This window comes from Capricornis sumatraensis, chromosome 11 (assembly GCF_032405125.1).
Source record: "Capricornis sumatraensis isolate serow.1 chromosome 11, serow.2, whole genome shotgun sequence".
Taxonomy (NCBI): Eukaryota; Metazoa; Chordata; class Mammalia; order Artiodactyla; family Bovidae; genus Capricornis; species Capricornis sumatraensis.
Window position 1 is genome coordinate 85,895,599 of NC_091079.1, and position 26,257 is coordinate 85,921,855.

The 26,257-nt window shown below is 41.4% G+C and overlaps 1 protein-coding gene across 4 annotated transcripts in view; it reads right to left on the bottom strand.

Annotated features, from left to right (window-relative positions):
- CPQ (carboxypeptidase Q) overlaps positions 1 to 26,257 on the bottom strand; it is a 566,361-nt gene that overhangs the window by 63,343 nt on the left and 476,761 nt on the right. For 3 of the 4 annotated variants that reach the window (XM_068983905.1, XM_068983906.1, XM_068983904.1), the window contains exon 7: positions 19,534 to 19,735. In XM_068983905.1, coding sequence (XP_068840006.1) covers positions 19,534 to 19,735 — 202 coding nt within the window. Of the gene's footprint in view, positions 1 to 19,446; positions 19,736 to 26,257 lie in introns of all 4 variants that reach the window. The other variant, XR_011145724.1, reaches the window with a different exon arrangement.

A 26,257-nucleotide genomic window follows, 5' to 3' on the forward strand; every position in this document is an offset into this window, starting at 1 on the left:
GCTCCTCTTCAATAAGCACTAAAGAATCTGTGGGTCGCTTCCAGCCTTCTCCAATATGGTGGTAATTCATTTAGATAACAATGATAGTTAAGCATTACAACATACTTGATATTTAAAAATTAAGGAACATTGTTATCCACCATGGATGAAACTACCACTGGCTTAAATCTCAGTCTGAACTTCTTTCTCTTCTAATTCTCTTTCAGCCATTAAATAACTTTGAGGTACCTCTTCTACTAGGATTCATTTCATTGTTCATAATATTAATAAGAGGTACAATGTTCAAAAGTACCTATGTCTTAAATGAAAACAAAATTAGTATTCCTATAGTCATGCATACCCAATGCTAAACAGTTGAGTGAAAGCAGGAAAAAAGGTCAATACTTTGGACATTGCCAAATATTCCAGGTGCTAGGCTTAGACAGATAAAATACCTAGATGGATGACTTATAAATCCAGCTTCTCTTTTCTAGGTTCTAGATACTTCTTGAATAATACTGTTTATAGAATGAAAAAGGCTAAATGCTCTCAGGTCAACTAGAGGTCCGAAAGAAAGAAAGCATAACTCCAGAAGGAATCCCAATGATTTATAAACACATGGATCATATTTTGAAAAATCTGACCCAAATCTTGACTAAGAATATAAATGAAATCAGAATTAAGTAGTATTCAAATAACAGATAAAATCCAAGAAAAGCCAGAAAATGTGCTATTTAACAAAAGAATGAGTAAAAAAAACTAAAGAAGCAGTATACAAGAAAAGTGGGTGGTTATGTAGAAAAAGGTCTTTATAGTTATTAAATGGCATGGTTCTTTTTTGGTGCAGATACACACACACACACACACACACAGACACACACACACAAGGGAAAGCAAAAGGGAATGATTAGTTCCTTTACAAGATACATAAACACGTTATCAGGCAAAATTAAACCCTTTAGTTCCAGGACAGTTAAAAAGCACACACTTGTAAATGTCTCTGAGGGCTTGTGACCCGAGGCACAGGGAAGCACAGGCCGTGACATGAATGGCACCGTATGCGCCCCTGTAATCGTCACCAGATGTGGCATGCCAGCAGACTAGAAATACAGCTTCCACTTAACAGATGCCTTTTTGGTGACTGACAGGCTGAAAGTCTTAGAAAAATGAAGGTTTGATGAATGAGGCTCCCTGCTTAATTGTGCTAAGCTGTTTAGTTGCAATTTTCATAAACAGATTCAACAGTTGAAAATAGGAACCCTCTTCTGGCTACTCTCAAGAAGAAAAGAAGGGGAGGGATAGGAAGGAAACGAAAGACAGAAGCACAAGCTCATGTTGCCATGGGATACCTAAGCTGTATAAATCAGGCATTTATATGGCTGTATTAGCAGAAATTGAGATAAAATTGTACCAAGACCAGACAGTAAAAAATATTACGAAAATACATCTCTTTACTGCTGAGATATCCTCATCAATTTGCTCCCTACGTTTCAGTGATGTTGAAGTACCATTCTTCTGAACAATTTAAAATCCTTAGCTGACCTTTATTCATGTTTGTTTGATATAGGCAATTCTGTGCTATTTAATCTCTTGCTCCTAAAAGGTAGATGTAATCTCAGTTCTCTTTCATTTAAAACACCTCTGTTTTATTATCAAAAGGAATTTTCACTTCTGGAAAAATATGGGCTTTGGGTTAAGATGTCAACACTAGAAGAAGCTTAGAAATGTAATTCTCCCATTTTTTTAGGTCAGAGAAGATGCACACTGTCTATATTTTTTGCTGCATACTATCTGAATATCAATTGTCTGTGATGAGGCTCCTTGCCAACAAAGGATACCTACTTGGTTCACAGTACAGAATCTAGAACTTGATGTTGCCCAAGAGAGTCAGTGAGAGTGCCATCTGTGTCCTTGGCCATGAGCCAGCTGGCTTTTACACATTCACTTATATAATCCTCCCACCAACTTTTATCAACCCATAATCAATTTACTTTGGCCGAATAGAAATGGTAAAGAGGCCTCAAAATCCCCAAAGTATCATTTGACATAGAAGAGCTACTAACGGTATTAACATATGGCTTTTTCCTTCTTTGCTTCCTTCTCTGCAGTGTTCACCATGTTGTAATGAGGTGAGTCAGGTGCTTTCCTAGATAATGCTGTTGAACCAGTCAAGTACCAGGGTCACTTGTGGTGAATGTCAGCAGTTTCCATTCCTCATTTGCACAACCACAAAGTAAGCATGCTAAGACCCCAAGGTCAGTGAATACCAATAATACTCATGCATCTTCTGCAATATTTCCTAGAATATTCCGGTCATCCTCTCTACTGGGTCTAAACACATAAGAGCATGTTCATAGCAAGGTCTCTTCAGTAATTCTTTAAAGTATAAAACTATACCCCAAACACTGAAACCACTTATTGAAGATCAGCTGTGTAGGGTGTAATTGACTTTCAAATACATTATCACTTATCAAATGCATTTCATTCTCACAATAGTCCTGTGCAATGTTATTGCCCTCACCTCGCAGATCAGGAATCTGAAGCTCACAGAAGTTAAATGACTTGTCAAAGGCACAGAGATGAAAAGCTACGAAGCCTGTTGCTCTAGACATTTGCTGCCTCTCTAACACAAATGTTAGGTAAGTGGTTAGAACAACGCAAATGTTAGAGAGTGTGGCTGTGTCTTCTGGGTCATTCTTCCTCATTGACTTCTTGGATAAATACAGAGAGCATTTGTAGAGTGTGCTGCTATGAACAAGTCTGCTAAGTTTTCCCATTTGTGGAAGGAAGGAGAGACCTCTGGGTGGCACTGGCCACAGAGAGCACTTTCGGTGTTAGACCACGTGTGTTGCTACGAGTGTGGCACCAATTTATCCAGCTTTGCATGTACCTTGTTGCCTGAGTGTCTCAGGTAAGCTGAGCCAGAAAGGGCGAAGGAATGCTTTTTCTTTTTTGCCCTAAACTCATCTTCAGTCCTGAAGAGCTGAGGGATTAGGTGTTATAAATTCAGGGTATTTTTTTTTTTTTAATTGCTTCTGGGACTTCATTGTTGTCCTTCCATCTGCTAATAGATCTCAGATAGCAGAGATTTTATGTGTTTTATATATTTTGAATCAGGTCTTAACAGTGAAAATAAAGGTGGTTTCTGTGTTTGTCTACCTGCATATCACTGGTTCTCCCCACTCTAAGGACAGCGCATCTTGACCACAAGGATGAGCAAAGGAGCCAGGCTGGGCCACTGTGATTTTCTCAGCTGAGTTGGAGGTGATGAGTTACTCGACTCTTCTGTGCTAAAGAGGCTGTAAAGATCTAAGCCTTTGAGCTTTAAGCTGCCTAAGGTCATAGCTTAGCCCCTAAAGAGACAGCTGGCTTGAGAGAATGAAGGCAGCATGAAAGAAGGTGGAATAAGCACCAGAGAGAGAGAGGATACATGCGCTAAGAGCATCCTAAGGCCTGAGTCCGTGAGACCAGATCCAGTCCTCCTCTTCCTGTGGTGTGCTCAGAGTCTCTATTTCTGTCTCAGGTCTTCGGAGTTGGACTTCTGTCACTGAGTACTGAAGGAGTCTGGACTAATACAGAAATTATGCTTTCATAACTGAAATAATAACAGTGGCTTTTTGAGAGTTAACTTCGTGCCAAGCATTGCTTTTGGATTGTCTTTATTTTTTTTTCAATATAATCTCACGAGATGGTATCATTATCACCATTTTATTTATGAAGAAGTTGAAGTTTCAAAAGGTGAAATGACTTTCTTAAGGTAACACAGCTAGAGAGCAAAGCAAGATTTTGAATCCATTTCTACATGGCTTCTAAACCCATGCTCTTGAGGCCTAGGCTATGCTTTACCTCAAAATGGTTCTCAAGTCTGGCTGCATATTGAAACCCCCTGGGTGGCTTCTGGAACCAGTGTTCTCCAGCGTTCTCTCTAGGCCCCAAGTCTGCACAAGCACAGCGGGCCCCTTCAGTGTGGAACACGATGGTGTTCTTGGTCAATGGTTCTCCCTGAACTTGCGCAACTGCTGTGACCCTGCAGCCAGACCAATAAAATCTCAGTCTTCGGGGTAGGGCCCAAGTGCCAATATGTTTTTAAAAGTCTCCGGGTAATGGTATTCCACTCCAGTCCTCTTGCCTGGAAAATCCCATGGGTGGAGGAGCCTGGTGGGCTGCAGTCCATGGGGTCGCTATGAGTTGGACATGACTGAGCTATTTCACTTTCACTTTTCACTTTCATGCATTGGAGGAGGAAATGGCAACCCATTCCAGTATTGTTGCCTGGAGAATCCCAGAGACAGGGAAGCCTTGTGAGCTGCTGTCTATGGGATTGCAGAGTCAGACACAACTGAAGTGACTTAGCAGCAGCAGCAGCAGTAGCAGCAACAGGTGATTTTTTTTTTTTTTATGGTTTAATATGAGATTAAATTTCTTTTTTTTTTTTCTCTCATACATTTTTTTAAAAAATTATTTTAAAGCTCAGCTGGGGTTGTGAACCACAACTATAACCTGAACACGTATCTGGGTCTACATCAACACAAAATGAAAAATTAAAGCCACTGAAGTTAACATGCCAAGTGACTACAATTATGTCAGATAATTGGATATCTCAGGTAAAATCCTCTATCAGGAATAGTGAGTGGGGAATTTGTGCTTTGCACTATAGCATTGACTAAAGATATTAAAATGATATCTATGAGGCCCTTCATGCTTTAAATATGGTATCAGTAATACCTAATAAAACATTTCTTCCAAAAATGTGGACTTTTGGTAACTATGTGTCCAGCAAACATTTTCAGGTAGGTATACATTGTTCACAACTGGATAGTTTTGGGTGATGAAAGCTCTAATGAAAGCTAGGCCCATCTTTACATTCAATTCTGTTCTCTCAATTGTTGGGAAATTATTGCAGCCATTGCAACAAGAAAGACAGACAGAGAGAGAGAGAGAGAAAGAAGGAAGGAAGGGAGGGGAAAGGAGGAATGAAGAGAGTGGGGAAGAAGGAAGAGAGAGAGAAGGAGGGACAGAGGAAGAGAGGAAGGAGGGGAAGAGAAGGAAGGAAAGAGAAAAGAGGAAGGAAGGAGGAAGAAAGGAAGAAAAGAAAGAATTCTGAGGATGCACTTCATAACTAGTCCTGTTACAGCCAACAGCTCATCACATCACAAAGATCCACAATCAACAGATTTCACAGAGCTCACCCATGTTTGACTTATGCAGTACGAACTGGAAGGACAGTTAAGATAGCAAATGTCGTATTGGAAAAGAAGGTTTAGTTACCTAGAATTATGCAATCTCACACTTTCTTATAAAAATGAGATAATAGAGAGACTTCATTAACTGTTAGAAATCCCCATGAGGGGAATGTACAAAAATATCAGGTTAAGTAGTCATTTTTGAATTTTAATACTGAGCAAAAAAAAAAAAAAAAAAAAAAAGGAAGGATCTTAAGCCAATGAAATTACATAATCTAAGGAATCTATCATACATAACTGAGATAGAATTCACTTCTATAGTCAGAAGACTTTATTCAATCAGAAAATCAATTCTACCAATATCTCTTGCGTTGTGATGTTTTTCTGTTATTTCCATAATCCTATGCTTATTAAAGTAATTAAATTGATAAGCATATTTTTAGTAGAGCTCAAAAGAAATAGATGAGCTGTCACTGTATTCGAAGATTTGTTTGACTCAAAGGAGATTCAACAGGCCAATTATGTCCAATTATAGTCAGACTTCATTGTTAACATCTAAGAACCCCAGCTACCACTGCCAATCATGGTGCAACGTTTTACTCTCTATGTCTTTCCAATAGGATAGTCCATGAAGTAGCAAAACGTCCCAAACAGTGCAATTTTAGCAAGAAATTGCTAGAGGACATGCAGACCAACCCGTGAGATGTGCTGGTATTTGTTCTGAGTCTCTCAAGGACGATGCCGTGGGTTAGATGGTGCCTTTTCAGGGGCTGGAATTGAGCCCTACCTCGTCTCCCTCGTGTTCTAAACTTTCAAAACTTTCTGGCTGTCCCAAATTCCTAAATGACAGACAGGGTCAAACTGGGGTCCCAAGAGACCTTTTTAGTTTTAGCTCTATTTCCCTATATTAAACTAAACTGTGGCCAAATCAGTTGTTGTTGTTAGTCGCTAAGTCACGTCTGACTCTTTACAACCCCAAGGACTGCAGCATGCCAGGCTATCTCTGTCTTCCACTATCTCCTGAGTTTGTACAAATTCATGTCCTTTGAGTCCGTAATGCTATCTAACCATCTCATCTACCACTGGCCCCTTCTCCTTTTGCCTTCAGTCTTTCTCAGCATCAGGTCCTTATCCAAAGAATCGGCTCTTTGCATCAGATAGCCAAAGTACTGGAGCTTCAGCTTTAGCATCAGTCCTTTCAATGAATATTCAGGGTTGATTTCCTTTAGAATTGACTGGTTTGACCTCCTTGCTATCCAACAGACTCTCCAGAGTCTTCTCCAGCACCACAGTTCAAAAATATCAATTCTTAGGGGCTCAGCCTTCTTTATGGTCCAACTCTCAGATCCATACATGTCACTGGAAAAATCATTGCTTTGGCTATATGGACCTTTGTTAGCAAAGTGGTATCTCTGCTTTTTGATACACCGTGTAGATTGGTCAATAGCTTTTCTTCCAAGGAGCAAGTGTCTTCTAATTTCATTGCTGCAGTCATCATCTGCAGTGATTTTGCAGCTGAAGAAAATAAAATCTGTCACTATTTCCACTTTTTTCCCATCTATATGCCATGAAGTGATGGGACCAGATGCCATGATCTTAGTTTTTTTGAATATTGAGTTTCAAGCCAGCTTTTTCACTCTTCTTTTTCACTCTCATCAAGAGGCTCTTTAGTTCCTCTTCAATTTCTGCTATTAGAGTGGTATCATCTGCATATCTGAGGTGGTTGATATTTCTCCAGACAATCTTGATTCCAGCTTGTGCTTCATCCAGCCCAGCATTTTCCATGATGTACTCTGAATATAAGTTGAATAAGCAAGGTGACAATACAGAGCCATGACATACTCCTTTCCCAGTTTTGAACTAGTTGTTCCATGTCTGGTTCTAACTGTTGCTTCTTGACCTGTGTACAGGTTTTTCAGGGAACACAGGTAAGGTGGTCTGTTATTCCCAACTCTTAAAAGAATTTTCCATAGTTTCTTGTGATCCACACAGTCTAAGGCTTTAGCATATCACTGAAGCTGAAGTATATGTTTTTCTGGAATTCCTTTGCTTTTTCTATGATTCAACAAATGTTGACAATTTTATCTCTGGTTCCTCTTCAAAATCCAGTTTGTACCTCTGGAAGTTCTTGGTTCACAAACTGCTGAAACCTGGCTTGAAGGATTTTGAGTTTAACTTTGCTAGCATGTGAAGTGAGTGCACTTGTAGAGTACTTTGAACTTTGTCTGGCATTGCCCTTCTTTGGGATTGAAATGAAAACTGACCTTTCCCAGTCCTGTGGCCACTGCTGAGTTTTCCTAATATGCTGACATAGTGAGCACAGCACTTGAACAGCATCGTCTTTTAGGATTTTAAATAACTCAGTTGGATTTCCATCCCCTCCACTAGTTTTGGTCATAGTAATGCTTCCTAAGGCCCACTTAACTTCACACTCCTGGATGTCTAGTTCACGGTGAGTGACCACACCATCATGGTTATCCGGATCATTATGACCTTTTTTTGTACAGTTATTTCGTGTATTCTTGCCACCTCTTCTTAATCTTTTTTTGCTTCTATTAGGTCACTACCATTTCTGTCCTTTATCATGCCTATTTTTGCATGAAATGTTTCCTTGATATCTTTAATTTTCTTGAAGACATCTCTAGCCTTCCCCAGTCTATTGTTTTCATCTATTTCTTTTCATTATTTAAGAAGGCCTTCTTGTCTCCCTTTGCCATTCTCTGGAACTCTGCATTCAGTTGGGTATATTTTTCCCCTTTCTCCCTTGCCTTTTGCTTCTCTTCTTTCCTCAGCTATTTGTAAAGCCTCCTCAGACAACCACTTTGTCTTCTTGCATTTCGTTTTCTTTGGGATGGTTTTGGTCACTGCCTTCTGTACAGTGTTACAAATCTCTGCTCATAGTTCTTCAGGCACTCTTTCTACCAGATCTAATCCATTGAATCTATTCATCACCTCCACCGTATAATCACAAAGAATTTGATTTAGGTCATACCTGGATGGTCAGGACTTCCTTTATGGCTCAGTTGGTAAAGAATTCACCTGCAATGTGGGAGACCTGGGTTCAATCCCTGGGTTGGGAAGATCCTCTGGAGAAGGGAAAGACTACCCACCCCAGTATTCTGGACTAGAGAATTCCATGGACTGTATAGTCCCTGTGGTCACGAAGAGTTGGAGACAACTGACAGAATTTCACTTTCACTTTCACTGGATGGTCTAGTGGTTTTCTCTACTTTCTTCAGTTTAAGCCTGAGTTTTGCAATAAGGAGCTGATGATTTGAGCCAGTCAGCTCCAAGTCTTGTTTTTACTGACTGTATAGAGCTTCTCCATCTTTGGCTGCAAAGAACATATCAATCTGATTTCAGTATTGATCATTTGTTGATATCCCTGTGTAGAGTCATCTTCTGTGCTGTTGAAAAAGGGTGTTTGTTGTGACCAGCATGTTCTCTTGACAAAACTCTGTTAGACTTTGCCCTGCTTCATTTTCTATTGGAAGGCCAAACCTGCATGCAATTCCATGTACCTCTTGATTACCTACTTTTGCATTCCAATTCCCTATGATGAAAAGGACATCTTTTTTTGGTGTTAGTTCTAGAAGGTCTTGTAGGTCTTCATGCTGCTGCTGCTGCGAAGTCACTGCAGTCGTGTCTGACTCTGTGTGACCCCATAGACGGCAGCCCACCAGGCTCCCCCATCCCTGGGATTCTCCAGGCAAGAACACTGGAGTGGGTTGCCATTTCTTTCTCCAATGCATGAAAGTGAACAGTGAAAGTGAAGTTGCTCAGTCGTGTCCAACTCTTAGCAACCCCATGGACTGCAGGCCACCAGGCTCCTCTGTCCATGGGATTTTCCAGGCAAGAGTACTGGAGTGGGGTGCCATTGTAGGTCTTCATAGAACTGGTCAATTTCAGCTTCTTCAGCATTAGTGATTGTGGCATAGACGTGGATTACTGTGATGTTGAATGGCTTGACTTTGAAACGAACTGAAACTATTCTGTCGTTTTTGAGCTTTCACCCAAGTACTGTATTTTGGACTCTACTGTTGACTATGAGGGCTACTCCATTTCTTTTAAGGAATTCTTGCCCACAGTAGTAGTTACAATAGTCATTTGAATTAAATTCTCTGATTCCCATCCATTGAAGTATCAGTGTTCACTCTTGCCATCTCCTGCTTGACCATATCCAGTTTACCTTGATTCAGTTTACCTAACATTCTAGATTCCTATGCAATATTGCTCTTGAGAGCATCAGATTTTGCTTTCACCACCAGACACAGCCACAACTGAGTACTGTTTCTTCTTTCAACCAGTCCCTTCATTCTTACTAGAGCTGCTAGTAATTGCCCTCTGCTCCTCCCCAGCATCTTGGACACATTCCCACCTGGGGGGCTCACCTTCCAGTGTCATATCTTTTTGCCTTTTTATATTATTCATGGGGTTCTCCAGGCAAGAATACTGGGAGGGGTTGCCATTTCCTTCCCCAGTGAAGCACATTTTGCCAGAACTCTTCACTATGACCCATCTGTCCTGGGTGGGCCCTGCACTATATGGCTCATAGCTTCATTGAGTTATGCAAGACCCTTCGCTGTGACAAGGCTCTGATCCCTGAGTACTAGTGGTGTTAGCTGATCAGTCATGTCTGACTCTTTGCCACCCCATGGACTGTAGCCCACCAGGCTCTTCTGTCATGGAATTCTCCAGGCAAGAATACTTGAGTGGGTTGCCACTTCCTTCTCCAGGGGATCTTCTTGACCCAGGGATCAAATCCAGGTCTCCCACATTGCAGGCAGATTTGTTATCATCTGAGCCACCAGGGAAGCCTGTGATCCCTGAAGAGGTGGCCAAACCAGACTACTCATCACTTCAAGAACCCGCTAAACTTTTTCACCTCTGCAGTCACATGTACCCTCATCTTTTCATGTGGAATGCACCCCCTCTCTACCCCTCAGAATTCTATTCTTCCTGGAAAATCAGGGGAATTGTCTCTTCTCTTGTGATACCGCTGCTATAATTCTCTGTATTACCCTTATCACTCCCTAATGTTTGTTTGTTTCCATTCTGGATTTGTTACAGTTTGTCTCTTCCTACTGCCCTCTCCGTACCCCTCATTACATTGTAAACTCCACAAGGGCAGATAGCTGGTCTTTTTCAGGCTCTAGCCTCAGTGTCCAGAGTGCCTGGTTTACAGTCGGCACTCAAGACAGGCTTGCTGATGGAGTGAAACCGCTGGACTATGTAGAGGGTTATAGTAACAAACCAGGGCAGGGTGTCCTTTTCATGTTCCCAGTGGTGTGAAGTCTATTCACCATGCAGCATCACTCTGTCACACATCACTGCTGCTGCTAAGTCGCTTCAGTCGTGTCCAACTCTGTGCAACCCCACAGACGGCAGCCCACCAGGCTCCCCCGTCCCTGGGATTCTCCAGGCAAGAACACTGGAGTGGGTTGCCATTTCCTTCTCCAATGGGTGAAAGTGAAAAGTGAAAGTGAAGTCGCTCAGTTGTGTCTGACTCGTAGCAACCCCATGGACTGCAGCCTACCAGGCTCCTCCGTCCATGCGATTCTCCAGGCAAGAGTACTGGAGTGGGGTGCCACTGCCTTCTCCAGTCACACATCACTAGCGCTTTTTTTTTTTTTTTTTTAACCATAAAGGAGGCATCTTTTCATTAGGGACAGCAGCGGACATAGAACTACTATATTGCACTGTTCCATCCGGGACTGGAAAACATATGAGCCCTGGGCCCAGAGGCTGAACCTCCAATTTACTGTGCCTTCCTACTTGTGCCCTCATCTTCTCCTTTCTTGGAAAATTTCAGAAGAAAGGCCTTTGGAAATGTAGAAATAAAACATTTTAGTTTAGTTCTGCTTAATGCCATATAAGGTATCAGAAAGAAGCAAAATGGAAAATATGAGAAATTCTGAGTAATCTGAATATTTGGTACTACACTATGGAGTCTGAACTATTCTTAAAAAATGAAAGAAATTAAAATGTGATTTTAAAAACAATACATAACAGGACAGCTTGATGAAGCAAAGTTATTACTACAGTAGTCACAACTTATGGCATTTCAGTTTACAAACTTCTCGTACAACATCACACTCTTCCTACAAACGTAGATGATACTGATTCAGCATTTGATTCAGGCCATTCAGGCCATTTGGTCTGGGCTCCACCCTAGACCCAGGAAGTAAAATGTAATCAATTCAGGGCCAGGCACTCCTTAGATGCTGGAAATGATGAGGAATTCGCAATCACAGCTCTAAAAGGGTAATTGCCATGAGGAGAGGTGAACAGGGGGTTATGAGAACACATCCAGGGTTTACTCACCCAGCCAGCTAGGGATTAAAGAAGGTTTGTGAGAAGAGAACAGGGTGCTGAATCATGGACGAGTAGGAATTCGCTGGTGAAGAAGACAGAACAGGCAGACTCAGTCGCAAGGAAAATGAGAGTACAGGGTGCACTGGAATCTCGGTGAATGAGACATGTATAAATAAGAGATGGACAGAAAAATGGGGTGGCCATAAGAGGGGAGGCTGCATAGCAGCCCAGGGTGAAAGCAGAAGGGCCTTGAATCTCAGGCTAAGCAAAGACCTGCCACAGAAAACAATGGGAGGCGATGAAGGGTTTTAATAAAGGAGGAGAGATGATTAAATATGCGGCTACTCTTCGCTGCTCACAAGTGGGAACCCTGATCTTCCTACAGAATCCAGTTATTCTCACTCATCAGGAGACTACATTTTCAGGGAAGACTGGGCTCCACCCTAGACCCAGGAAGTAAAATTTAATCAATATAATACAATTTTGGTAATTCCACTTTACTGCCACCAACATGTTACAATTTTGGCCAATGAAATTGAGGAACAATTGGCTTTAAAGCTTCTGGATGAGACTGCCTCACTGTTATAAGGGCCAGCCATTATGGACATTCACGCTTCCATTGCCGTACAGTGTGTGAGAATCTATTGCCTGCAACAACTGCAGCCATCTTGGGGCCACGAGGGCACAAGCCTGAAGACAGAAGTCATGCTGATGATGGGACAGTGGAAAGATGTGAAGAACCAAGATATTTGGTATGACTGATGACTAAATTAAGCATTCTGTAACCACCTACTCCAGAGCTCTTTTTTAAAGTAAATTTAAAAAATCCCCTTACTACTGTTCTAAATATTCTGTTAAGGTGACCTGAGGGAGTGGGCCCATCATGACTGCACATCTTCCAATAAGAGTTTCTTCCTCTGCTTCAGAAGCTGAGAAGCAGTCTTTTGCTTATGATCTTGGCAAGTGGTAGACAGTGTGCTGGGAAGGATTAGAGAGTGTGTTCTAACAGAAGTTGCAGCTTCTGTGTTATTTTGCAGCCAAGGGCAACCCAACTAATAGTCTGATTTTTAATCTAGAAAGTTCACTTTGGAAGAAGTGAACCAATTAGATGGAAGGGAACCAAGAATGCAGGCTGAGATGCTAGCGACAGGCTGCCACAGGAAAATCAGTGAGTACTGCTGGGATAAGGCTTGTGGGGTAGAAAGGAGGGAGTGGGCTTTAAAAATAAGAGGAATTTGGAGTAAACAGGACTTGAGAGCATTTGGCTCTGTGTCCTGGATGGTTGTGTGGTTTCTGGAAGGTGGTCCTGGTCAATGAGAGAGAGGACAGAGAAGGAGGAGGAACATATGTGGGGGCTTGGTGGTGACCATACCCATTTTACATATGAGATTATCAAGTCTCACTCACTAGACTGTAGAGACTGTGGAGCTTGTCTGTCTCCTTTACTATTGATTCCCAAGGGCCATACAGCAGGATAAGAATAGTCTGGTTTTCTCTGGTGGTCCCGTGGTTAAGAATCTGCCTTACAGTGCAGGGGACACCAGCTCAACCCCTGGTCGGGGAAGATTCCACATGCTGCGGAGCAACTAAACCCGAGGAACCGCAACGACTTTGCTGGTGGGCGGCAACTACGGAAGCCTGTGCGCCCTGGAGTCTGTGCTCTGTAATAAGAGAAGCCACTGCACATAGAAGCCGGTACATCGCGACTGGAGAGGAGCCCCCACTGGCCGCAACTAGCGAAAGCCTGCACGCAGCAATGAAGACCCAGTGCAGCCAAAAATAATAATAAATAAATAAATCATTTAAAAAGTTATACAGAAAGAATGCTTAATAATAACTGTGTGAGGCTGAGAAAACTTACATCATTTGCCCAAGATGGCACAGGCAGTTCAAAGTGGTGAACCCAGAACACACTCCCTGATCCTTCCCAGCACTGTCTACCACTTGCCGAGATCATCAGCAAAAGACTGCTTCTCAGCTTCTGAAGCAGAGGAAGAAACTCTTATTGGAAGATGTGCAGTCATGATGCGCTCACTCCCTCAGGTCACCTTAACAGAGTATTTAACTTTTTCATTAATGTACATTTTATAGATGAGTTTCTAAAGAAAAGTGTTCAAGCAGGATGCATTTATGGACATCTGAGCATCATGAATTATATCTTATTACTGACATGTTCAGAATGAAATAGATTCCTGTCACTCTAACTCAGACCTCATAATTGGAAAATCAGGCAAAAATTTAAGATTGAAAGCCTCTCTGCTATCTGGAATCAATAGAGACTCACCTAAATGCATCTTGGACATTTTAAATGCTCTTATATTATCTTTCAAAGAGAGTCAGGGAATAACTGTTTACCATTTTAGGTATAAGAATCACTAATGTACTAGAAAATACTAATCAACATCTTCTCTCAGTCTTTACTCCTTTAAGGTAAATAATCCTAATTACTCTAACCTTCTTAATTTATGTCATTCTTCCATCTGTATGTCTTTTTTTTCCCAGCATCTTTTAATTTAACCACACTTTTGAGCTGAAGGACCCAAAGCTTGTTGAGAAAACAATTACTTCTATGTTTTTTTTTTTTCCTCTTGTGATATTTACAAGAATTTAAATGTTTCCCACAGTTAAAGGAATAGCTGAAGAGGATGCAAAGAAATAGAAACCCTTGACCTCAAAGAACTGATCATTGAGTACAGGAGGCAGGATGAAGGGAAATTCCTAGTAACCCAGTGCAATGTTAGTGTGCGTCTCGAGTGCCATACTCGGGATTACAGAAGTGTTTTAAAAATTCAGGAAAGCAATAGAGCACCAGGCTGTGTTAAAGAAGGATTCCCAGACACAGATGAATATGGAGTGAGCCTTAAAGAGCATTTAGGATTTGGAGAGAAAATAGGAAGAAATATAGAAGAGGGTGGCAGCTGACGTATGATGTCTAGAACAGAGAGTTTATGTGAGACATATATCTAAGATTTTTTAAAAAACTTTCCTCCAACCCAAAGCCTTATATTTATGTTGATAATTATTCTGTTCATCATGGACATCACCTAGATGGATGAAGGATATCCTATCTCCTTTCCAAAGATGATCATTTCATAAAGTTATCCATTTGACTTCTATAATTAATGAAAATCATGTTGAATTTTAATCCTATCTGTGCTCTTAATTAGTATTTTGATACAGAGTATACAAAAACCATTTAAAAAGTGGGGCTCAGTCATCACACTACAGAAATGTGATAGGCCAACAACTTGAAAGGGCCCAGTAAATCTTTATTAGTTCAATGGAAGAAAAGGAAGAAAAATAGAAAGAAGAAAGGATGAACGGAGTTTGGAAATATTTCTCATTAATTTTTCAAAAGTGAGCTGAACAGTTATTTAAATAATAACTAAATTAGTATTTTGAGTCCCATTTTTAGGTTTAACTCACTGTAACTTGCCATGTCTTCAAGAATTCCGAGTACACAACTAATATACTTTAATTTTCTTTTTCAGATTAACTATGGTTCTTTATCTTTTTTTCTAAAGTTCCTAAAATTTTTGATGGGTAACAAGAGTTATAAACAGTTCCATTATTTCTTCCAGGAAGAGCTCAAACCTGAAACACCAGAAGATAGCTCAATAATAATAGGGGAAAACAGCAATAATTTGGTTCCATCTTACAATACTCTAAACGGAATGAAAAAGAATTCCAGGAAACATAAGTTGCAGTCTAAATGAGCTACCAAGTTTACATAAACCTTCCTGATAGAGAGAGGAGTGGAACAAAGAATGTGAGAAGAAATAAGTAGTTATTTACAATAACAGACTCCTTTCCCCAGGGGTAAATTATTCTGGAGCAGGAATGAACTGAAATCCTTTGCATAAGCAAGAGCCGAGCAAGATAAACATTTCAGACACTGTCATAGATCTGGAAGACCATCTCAGCATTCCAGACGCCCCGTGTTGTTGCATATTGTGGGAAAGGGGCCACCAGCCTTGAAACCAAAGTGGCCTGTTCTCATGGTGACTTCCGCACTTAAGAGCCAGATAGACTTGGGCAAGTCATTCAGTCCCTCTGAGTCTGCTTCTTCGTCTTCAGAACAGGAATAAGTGTACCTAACTCTTAGGATGGTCATCTAGAGCAAAAAGACAGTGTCTGCAAAAACCCTAACCGGGTGTCTGACAGCTAGCAGGAGTTAAGTAAATTATATTGTTTTTGTTCAATCACTAAGTCATTCAGTCACTAAGTTTTATCCCACTCTTTGCGACCCCATGAACCGCAGCATACCAAGCCTGTCAGTCCTTCACTATATCCTTGGGTTTGTTCAAATTCATGTCCATTGAGTTGTGAATCTATATAACCATTTAGATAGATTGATGCTATCTAACCATCTTCATCCTCTGCTGCCTTCTTCTTTTGGCTTCAATCTTTCCCAACATCAGATTCTTTTACAATGAGTCAGCTCTTCACATCAGGTGGCCAAAGTATTGGAGTTTCAGCTTCAGCATCTGTCCTTCCAATGAATATTCAGGGTTGATGTCCTTTAGGACTGACTGGTTTGATCTCCTTGCTGTCCAAGGGATCCAAGAATCTTTTCTAGCACCGCTGTTGGAAAGCATCAATTCTTTGGTGCTCAGCCTTCTTTATGGTCCAACTCTCATATCTATACATGACTACTGGAAAAACCATAGCTTTGACAATATGGACCTTTGTTGGCAAAGTGATGTCTCTGCTTTTTAATATGCTGTCTAGAGGCTTCCCTGGTGGCTCAGATGGTAAAGAAACTGCCTGTAATGGAGGAAACCCGAGTTCGATCCCTGGTTCGGGAAGATCCCCTGGAGAAGGGAATGGCTACCCATTCCCGTATTCTTGCCTGGAAAACCCCATGGACAGAGGAGCCTGGCAGGCCACAGCACATGGGGTGGCAAAGAGTTGAACACAACTGAGCAGTTAACACTTTCACTTTCTTTTTCAGGTTTGTCGTAGCTTCCTTCCAAAGAGCAAATGTCTTAATTTCATGTCTGCAGTCACCATCAGCAGTGACTGTGGAGCCCAAGATAATAAAATCTGTCGCTTCTTCTACTTTTTCCCTTTCTATTTGTCGTGAAGTGATGGGACTGGATGCCACGATCTTAGTTTTTTAAATGTTGAGTAAATTATAACTCACATGAGTTCTTAAGTAATCACAGTGGGTTTCAAATTCCCCACTACTCTGTGGCAAGACGGGAAGCCCTCCTTACCTTTGTGAAGACAATCAAATCAACTTGTTCATTCCAAACAGAACCATTCTTATGGAATATCAACATGGAAGGAATAATGCTAGAACTGATTCTCAATCATCCAGTGCAGCAAAGGCAGAAACTACCCGGCACGAGGGAGCACACATGTCTTTGTTCTCCTTCTGTCTTTGGTTTCAGCTCCACCTCTCCTTTCCCCTTTCACCACCTCCAGTCTTCACGCTAATTCACCCACAACCTGTCAGGGTTTTTTCTCACTTCTTACCACCCAGCAAACTTACAGAGCTTTTCTGAAATTTTAAGAAGATTCTTTCTGGAAAATTCACGGGTCAAGAAAAATCTAAAATTCAAGCAAAAACATTTTATACAATTCAAAGGGCAAACATCCTTCCCCTAGACCTTGATCATGATTAAAAGCACATATATGGAGAGAGTCTCGGTTCTGTACAGATGAACCACAGCACTGAAAGTGGAAATGTTGTTTTAAGTTATTTCAAAATGTGGTTAAAATATACACAAACCACTGGAGAGAATTTAGGTCCTTGTCTTACAATAAAGAAAAACTCCTTCTCTTTTTAGTTATAAAAGACTATTACCAACCTTAACATCTAAAATATGCTTTAATCTATAATAGCTAAAGAATGAACTTTAAAAAAACCTTAAATCCATACAGTATGGTTTTTCCAGTGGTCACGTATGGATGTGAGAGTTGGACTGTGAAGAAAGCTGAGCGCCGAAGAATTGATACTTTTGAACTGTGCTGTTGGAGAAGACTCTTGAGAGTCCCTTGGACTGCAAGGAGATCCAACTGGTCCATCCTAAAGGAGATCAGTCCTGGGTGTTCATTGGAAGGAATGAAGCTGAGGCTGAAACTCCAATACTTTGGCTACCTCATGCGAAGTGTTGACTCATTGGAAAAGACTCTGATGCTGGGAGGGATTGGTGGCAGGAGGAGAAGGGGACGACCGAGGATGAGATGGCTGGATGGCATCACCGACTTGATGCACATGAGTTTGGGTGAACTCCGGGAGTTGGTGATGGACAGGGAGGCCTGGCATGCTGTGATTCATAGGGCTGCAAAGAGTCAGACACGACTGAGTGATTGAACTGAGCTGAACTGATGCTATTGACAAAGTCTATTTTGCAGGCTGAAAAAAAAAAAAAAAAAAGGCTAGAGTGGGGTGGATCTTGAGAGACTTTTAAAAAATTGTGAAATATTTTGTAGCTATAAAAATGGTTCTGGAAAATAATTTTTAAGACTATTCAAAAGCTAGACTTCCTGTCTGCATAATACAAGTACAGAATAATACACAAATAGATTTTTTAACAGTGTTTTTGGTTATGGATATAATGGTGTTGAGGGAAAAACCTCTGTGATCAGAGGTCTAATATCATCAATAACCCTCTCCCATGGCCAGTCTCAGCAAATTTATGAAGGAAGTTTGTTTGTCTTCTTTCTTGTCCTGTAACTATCCCATGCCTAGTCCTACTACATAATTTCATACTTGCCCAGGACGTCTGTCCAACCGCTTAAAGCAGTCTTTGCATTAGGAAAAAATGATTAACAAAATGTTCCCAACCTCAGAGAATAAATCTTTAGTGGTAAAATTCCAGATACTTTGGTTTTGGGTAGGGGATTATTTGGGTCAGAGAAGTTTCTGCAGCACAGGACTAGAGTTAGAAGGATATCAGTAGTAGTAAATATCAATCACCTCAGATATGCAGATGACACCACCCTTATGGCAGAAAGTGAAGAAGAACTAAAAGGCCTCTTGATGAAAGTGAAAGAGGAGAGTAAAAAAGTTGGCTTAAAGCTCTACATTCAGAAAACTAAGATCATGGCATCCGGTCCCATCACTTCATGGCAAATAGATGGGGAAACTGGAAACAGTGGCTGACTTTATCACTGCAGATGGTGACTGTAGCCATGAAATTAAAAGAGGCTTACTCCTTGGAAGGAAAGTTATGACCAACCTAGACAGCATATTAAAAAGCAGAGATATTACTTTGCCAACAAAGGTCCATCTAGTCAAGGCTATGGTTTTTTTCATTAGTCATGTATGGATGTGAGTGTTGGACTGTAAAGAAAGCTGAGCACTGAAGAATTGATGCTTTTGAACTGTGGTGTTGGAGAAGACTCTTGAGAGTCCCTTGGACTGCAAGGAGATCCAACCAGTCCATCCTAAAGGAGATTGATCAGTCCTGGGTGTTCACTGGAAGGACGGATGTTGAAGCTGAAACTCAATACTTTGGCCACCTGATGCGAAGAGCTGACTCATTTGAAAAGACCCTGATGCTGGGAAAGATTGAGGGCAGGAGGAGAAGGGGATGACAGAGAATGAGATGGTTGGATGGCAACACTGACTCGATGGACATGAGTTTGAGTAAACTCCAGGAGTCGGTGATAGATAGGGAGGCCTGGAATGCTGCAGTCCATGGGGTTGCAAAGAGTCGGGCACGACTGAGTGACTGAATTGAACTGAACTATCTTCTACTCTATTTCATAAATTTTGGTCAGGAGATCATTTGTGTTACAATCACCATATACCTGTTTTTAAAAACACCAAACCAATTTCTAGGCCCAATCCCAGAGTCATTAAATCAGAATTTCTTGGAGAGAGGAACTTGTACTTTAGAAAGAGAAGACAGATGGATAAACAAATATAAAGGAGTATTCTTATCCCAATATTGGAAATCATCAGATTATCTCTTGTAGACAAAAGCTAAGGCTGTCCATGTATTAATTGACCTACCAGTATCTGTTGTGGCGTGTTAGAACAGAAACTGTTTTAAATCGCTGGCAGTACGCAAAGAACCCCAGCTTCATCTTCTGCTCTTACCAGGCACTCCATCTTGGATCCAGAAGTTAATGTCCGTCCCATCTCCAGCCTTCAGGACCTGTGTGATGTTGATGGGCTTCAGCAGGCTCATGACCTCCTCCATGATGATCCTGGCTGAGTCAGAGCCAGTGAACTTCAGCCCAGAGGGTAAGAAGGTTCCCAGGTCAGACTCCATCACGAGGCTGTAGTTGGAACTATTTGCCTAAACAAAAGAGATAAGTGTTTGGTTCATATCTGCTGCACTCTGCTTTCTCTTTGGGAGTTACTGAAAAAACAACAATCAGAGACTTTATCTCCTCACGAGTTCTTGCCAAAACACATGAGGCTCTGCTGGACTTGGGGTCTGGTCTGCATATTACTAACAGTTCTAAGATGCAAACTTACTCATCCTGGGATCTGCCAAATTTGAGTTGACTTGGAAAGATTTTCTTTAAATTCAATGAAAATCAACATAAAGCTCCATATTAAAATTACTCAATTATTGCTATTATCAATAATATTCTTTCAATTAATTTTCTTAACAGCTTAATTCGTACCAGATACAGTTCCTTTTCTACAGTAGGGATCTCCAGATAGCATTAGCCACGTTCAGCCAAAAATAGGTACGCTCTGTGGGCCTATTTCGCTGCACCCTTTTCCTCTTGATGGACATTCTGTCTTATTTTAATTGTGGATTCTGCAACGGCTTAAAAGCATCAAACCAACAGGTTTGTCTTGGGTTTCTGATTCTGTTGTTGTGCCATCTGTTGAGTCCCCAGGGAGGGAGGTAATAGAACGCCAGTGAAATGCTGCTCTCTCTGGGGTACAACTGTAGAGCTCTAAACCCTAGCAGCTCTGCCAGGAGGCTAGTGTGTAAACTCTTCCCAAATAAAGTCTGGTGAGAAAGCACAGTGATTTCATGTAGCCAATATTGTCACAGCAAGAGCCTAGAAGAGGCCCTCACCAGATTGCACAGCACAATTGCCACCCAGCCCAAAGATTTTCAAGTTTAAGGTTCTTTCAAGTTAAAGTGGCCGGCCATCTATTTCTCAGGAACCATTCTTTTCTTCAAGACTGGCCAAATACTACCTTGGTCGAGTTATTCTCAAGCTGGCATCGTCATTACTCACCTAGTAAAAATCAATAATGACATTTTTACATTGCTTTCAGAGGGCTTTCATGTTTGCAATCTCCTTTGATCTTCTTCCATAACCCATAAAGTAGACAGGGCAGTTTTATCATTGATAGTGGTTTATGGAAAAGGAACTGAGGATCAGAGAGGTTAGGTGACTTGCTCAAAGTCACACAGTTGGCAAATGAGAGAGCTGGGTCTGAAATACTATGCTTTCCAAAACTCCACAATGCTATAGCTAGCATGGAGTTACACCTGTTTTGAATTAGAATGATTTTTCACTTGTGTAACAATTTCAGGGTTGCATAACTATTTTTTTTCTTTTGTAAAACAGATACTTTTTATAATGATTTCCTATTGCCGTGGATGGGCACTGTTGTAACAACAGGAAGAACAGTGGTGGGGTCTAAAGAAGGACATTTCTAACATTTATAGGACTGAACTTTGTGGTCCTGGGATACCTATTCTGTTGTCATTGATGATGAGAAGGTTGACAAAGCAGAAGTCTGTTGGTATTTCCACTTTCACTTCTAAGGAATTTCTGTCTTCATGGTGATTTTTAGAGAAAGACCCAAGGCAATTTTGATTGAAAAAAAGAAAACAAAACAAAACACTTTTCTCTGCTTTCAGCTGTGGCTACTGCAAGAAGGTAGCATCATTAAGAGTTAATAACATGCAAAAATATTTGCATTAATGTATTGCATTCAGGGTTCTTTCAGCTAGCACATTGGTGCTGGTCAACAAGTTGACATGAATTCGGCAGGGTTAACCCTGTCCCCTTATGTGCCCACTGCTCCCACCCCAAATTCTTTTCCTCCCCTATAAAAATGAGAAAAGAAATAGCACAATTTATCTTTAAATAAAGACACAGTTAGGTAATGTCTGTGAGGGTTCCCATGCTTCTCACACACTTCCATCCTTCCAATAAGAAAATTATCCAATTTGCTCCTGACTATATACTTTTTAGTTGGAAGTAGAGCTAGGTAGTGATTTGGGCATCCGCCTGGTGAGGCGTGCCCAGCCCTGGACCCACTCAGCTCTACTCCTGGCTCAAGAACCGACCTGCTGGACTGCCGAGAGGAGTGTCTGGCCTCTCTCTGTCCCCAAGTCATGATGCCTTGACCTTTAGCATCTCCATCTGTAGGCTGGAACAAATGCCTTTTTCTAGGCTTAAACAGTGGTAAAGAACACGCCTGCCAGTGCAGGAGATGTAAGAGGTGCCGGTTCAAGCCCGGGGTTGAGAAGATCTCCTGGAGGAGCGCAGTGACCCACTCCAGTATTCTTACTTAGAGAATCCCATGCACAGAGGAGCCTGGTGGGCTACAGTCCATGGGGTCAACTGAAGCGACTGAGCACGCACCCAAGCTTGAACAATGAGCCTGGGCACATGGAACTTGGAGGGTCTTCAAAGAAAAGATCTTTGTGGACCACAGTGAAAGTGGTTGTGTGAGTTGAACTTGTCCAAGCTCCTTAAACAATATGCGTGAAGGGCTTCTTGACCCTCTACAAATGAACAAGGGCCAGGGTATCCCACCATCTGTGAATGGTACCATGCAATGCCAGGATGCTGATAGGAATGTTGAGAATAATTTAAATCAGGGCACTTTCAGAGGTGTCAGATGCTATGTGGCAACAGGTTTAGCACAGTGATAGCAAGTATGGGCCCTGGGACTATTCAGTCTGAGTTTAATCTGCAGACTGACCAGCCACGAGCTCTGTGACTCTGGGCAGTCTGTGTGACTTCTCAGGTTCGTCTGCCATGAAATGGGGATAATGGTGGCACCCCAGTACTGGTCTTACCACGAAAGATCCAGACTTCTCAGGTTTTCAAGAAAGGCCTCCATATAAACCATTCTGTTAGCATATAATGATAACCGGTATCATTTTTGCAGTGCTTCCAACGTGCCAGACACTGTGTGACATGCCTTATAGCTTAGCCCAGGTAATTCTTATAATCATTCTATAAGTGCTATTATATTTCTCATTTCACAGATGAAGCAACTGAGGTCTGGCCAGGTTAACTAACTTCCCCAAGCTTACCTAGCTAGTGAGTGGAGTGGTCAGAATTCAAGCCCAAAGGTCTGCTTCCCCAAGCCTGTGGGCTCAGTCTCTCCAATACTCTGTCTGCTCATGCTTACTTCCAATTGTCAGGCCACACAGGTCCTTGCTTTTAATTAATAAATGCGAAGACTGTAGTCAAACAAATGTACGGAGTTTAAAATATTCTTGCATGATCACAATACAAAATCTGTTTGGACAGAATTTATTGTCGCTGCTAACAAAGTAATTTTATTAGGCAAAGAGAAGATTGAAAACAAAAACAAAAACAAAACCCTTGCTCCACCATTTCCTACCAACCAGGAATAAAAAGCCTAAAATAATAAAATATCTTTTCCAACCCGAATTAGACAGGATGTGCAGATTTCAGTAAATCAGAATTCTGTCGTCGGTAGAGACGTGCTAGATTTCTATTCATGGAGGATTTTACTAGCTGTTGCTAACATGACGGCAGCAGTCCATTGTTGTCTATTTATATATAAACATTTCCATATGTTTTCAACAAGGAACTAAGAAAACAAACCACCCACCATCCATGACACTGCTTTTCCTCCTCATTGCTGGCATCATTGTCTAATCGTTAGCACATGGCCAAAGAGCTGGGAAAACAAAATGTCTCTGCACAAAGAAACCGGGATGAATAAGCCAGGTCACAGGGCTGTTACAACTGCTGCTTCTCAGGAATGTGTTGTCACAAACATCCGTGTCCCTCACTATGCTATGGGTCACTGGGGACACACTCAGTGTCGATCTGGAAAGCTGATTATAGCTAGTGACAGTGGCACAGACCCATGCTGGTTTCACTCAACCCATTTCTGCACACAAAACTAAATATCCATCCTCCTACTTAGAGGATGTAGGGAGAAACCTCCCTTCTGGAGACTGAATGCTTTATTGCTGAGATAACCAGCACCGATTGAGGCAAACGTATAGATGGGGAGGCTGAGAAGCTCAGTGACAAGCTCAGATACTATGTGTAAACTCCTTGCCCTGCTCTCTTAATGAGGAGAAACACCTCTTTCTTAAGAGTCATGGAAACCGTCCTTCATTGCCCTGTAATGGACATAATGCAATGCAGAGAAAAGCTGTTGGCTAACCTCCTAGATTGGGGTTGCTCGAGTAGTTAATATCTGCTTAGGGTTGAAGATTCATACGTTTGTTTTGTGCTAGAATCACATCCTATCACTTCTTTTCTTTTTTTAAGGGTCAGCTTACTCTGCCAAAGAACAATTTGGTAACCATTAGCATTCTTTGGGTGCAACGCAAGATTAAAAAGTAGAACAGTGTTTAAAATACATATTGCATATTTTCAAATGCTTACTTCCTAACATAAACACAAGGGTGATGTTTGTGTTTTTTGCTTTTATAAAACTCAAGATAAATCTTCTTCAGAATCATAGACCCAAGCTCGACATCTCTCCTCCCAAACTTGGCATCTTTTTTTGTTTTAAAGCTTTTATTTTCTCATAACCTAGGCAACCTGTTTTCAGTTCTGAACGACAATCATAATCCCCAAAATCAAATGATGAGAAAAAGAGACTCCTAATTATTTGAATTAATCATTTAATTAATTATTAAATTAATTAATGAATCCAACGCCGCCCCCAACACAGGGCAATCCGTCTTGGTACCATGTCTCTGCTCCGGTAAAAGTTAATATTTTGCAGATGATGGTGGTGACACTGTTTGGTCAGGTGGTAAGCTCAAAACAAGTTCTCAGAAGGAATCATCCTATGAGACCATGCTCTGAGTTGCTACAGCCATCTTCTCCAGCACAGCCAGTGACCCCGGGATTCCCATTTCAAAGGGTATATAAATGGGGCAGGGGAGTGCTGCACGGAGCTTTAGGTCAAACACCTGTCATGACAGGGTGATAGGAAGAGGCTTCTCCCTGTTGGGCAAAACCAAGAAGAGGCTTTCCCTTCTGGTCATGTCTACCCTGAGGTTCAGACTTTTATTTCTGGCAGTCGCCAGCACTCAGTTTTGAACAACCTTAAGGACCCAGCAGGGAGAGTCAGGAAAGAGAGGATGACAAGGTGGAGGACCATACGTTATTTTTATTTGACAGTTAAACTGGCTGTGGCTCGGGAGAAGGGGCAGTCTTGGGTAAGTTACACTGGTACTAAAATCGCAGACACCTATTGCGGTTTAGCCACCATGCTGCCTGGAGATGGCACAGAATAAATGGCTTGCGGAGACCCCTTTCCAACCCCATCATTCTCTGTGTGTGCAAAGAAGGTTTCTCCTGTGAGTCAAACCTGTGTTTTCGGGCAATCCAATTTTCACAGTGTTGCTCCAAGCACTCCAGATCTCAGTGAATTCTCTTGAGCTGGTTAAGGCCCATGTATAGCCCTTAAACTTATGGAAAACACATGATCCCTCTATAAATGTCACTACGGTAACAACAGTGAGTCGGAAGGCTGAAAGATATAGCATAAACATAGGCGAAAAGAAATAAGAATTTTATTTATATTATACTGGAACTATGACTGTATTCACATTTCTTTGAGGAATAAAAATGACCCAGTAACCAGAGTATTTGGTAGACAGGCTTAAGAGCTTACATGGCAGCTTGTTGTCTATCTCAGCTTTTAATTTTATTCCTGCATGTTGAAGCAACATAATCAATAGCTGAAATCAGTGGGACTCAGAGTCCCCACAATTAAATTTTGATTCCTTTAACATAATGCATTGCCCAAGTGTTTTGCATTGCTCGTTTCATACACATTTCAATAAGCAGCTGTAAAGAGAAATCTCCAACACAGCTGGCTTTGTGAAAGCAGCTGCTCTGCCTCTTTCATTCTCCGTCCCTCTCTCGACCTCCTCCCTCGCGTGGCTTTTCCCTGCCTGGCTCCTCTTGTGCCTGCCATGCTGCCATCAAGGTGTAAGAACTAAATCGTTTAAAAGAGGATCCCTTCCTTCGTCTGACCTTTCTTCTCTGACACTGTTACATGCTTAATAGGCACAGAGACGTGTTTCTTGTTTTGGACAGTGGGGTCTTATCAGCCAAGACAGAGCTTTTGAGTTGACTTCAAACCAGTCCCCTTCTCTTGGCTGGAAAGCCCACAGCAGCTTCTTTAAATTCCTATTCAAGGTTACAACTGATAAGGGGTTCCTTTTCTTATGTGTAGACAGGTTATTTCTTTTAAAAAATAATAGTGCTTATTTTCATGTCCTGCAAAAATAGGCTACTTTATAATCTGGAACTGAAATATTTATTTGATCCAATGGTGTATCATATTAAGGCATTGTTAATCACTAATTCTCCTTTTTCCACAGCCAGTAGATAAGCACTTAGAGCCTGTTTGGATTATGATAATATCCTTAAATGCTTTATTTGATCAAGCACTCTTTACTAATATTAGTAAAGATGCTAAACACAGCTTTAAAAGTAATTTTGTTTTTTAAACATGCCTTCTTTTCTCTCAGAAGCACAACGGAGGGTCTGAAACCTCATGAAAGACAACGGTACCCAAATATGAGCTTCAGGCTCTGGCCCTACTCAAGGCTTCACACTCTGCCTCTCCCCTCGCCTTCCCTTTCTAACACACCAGA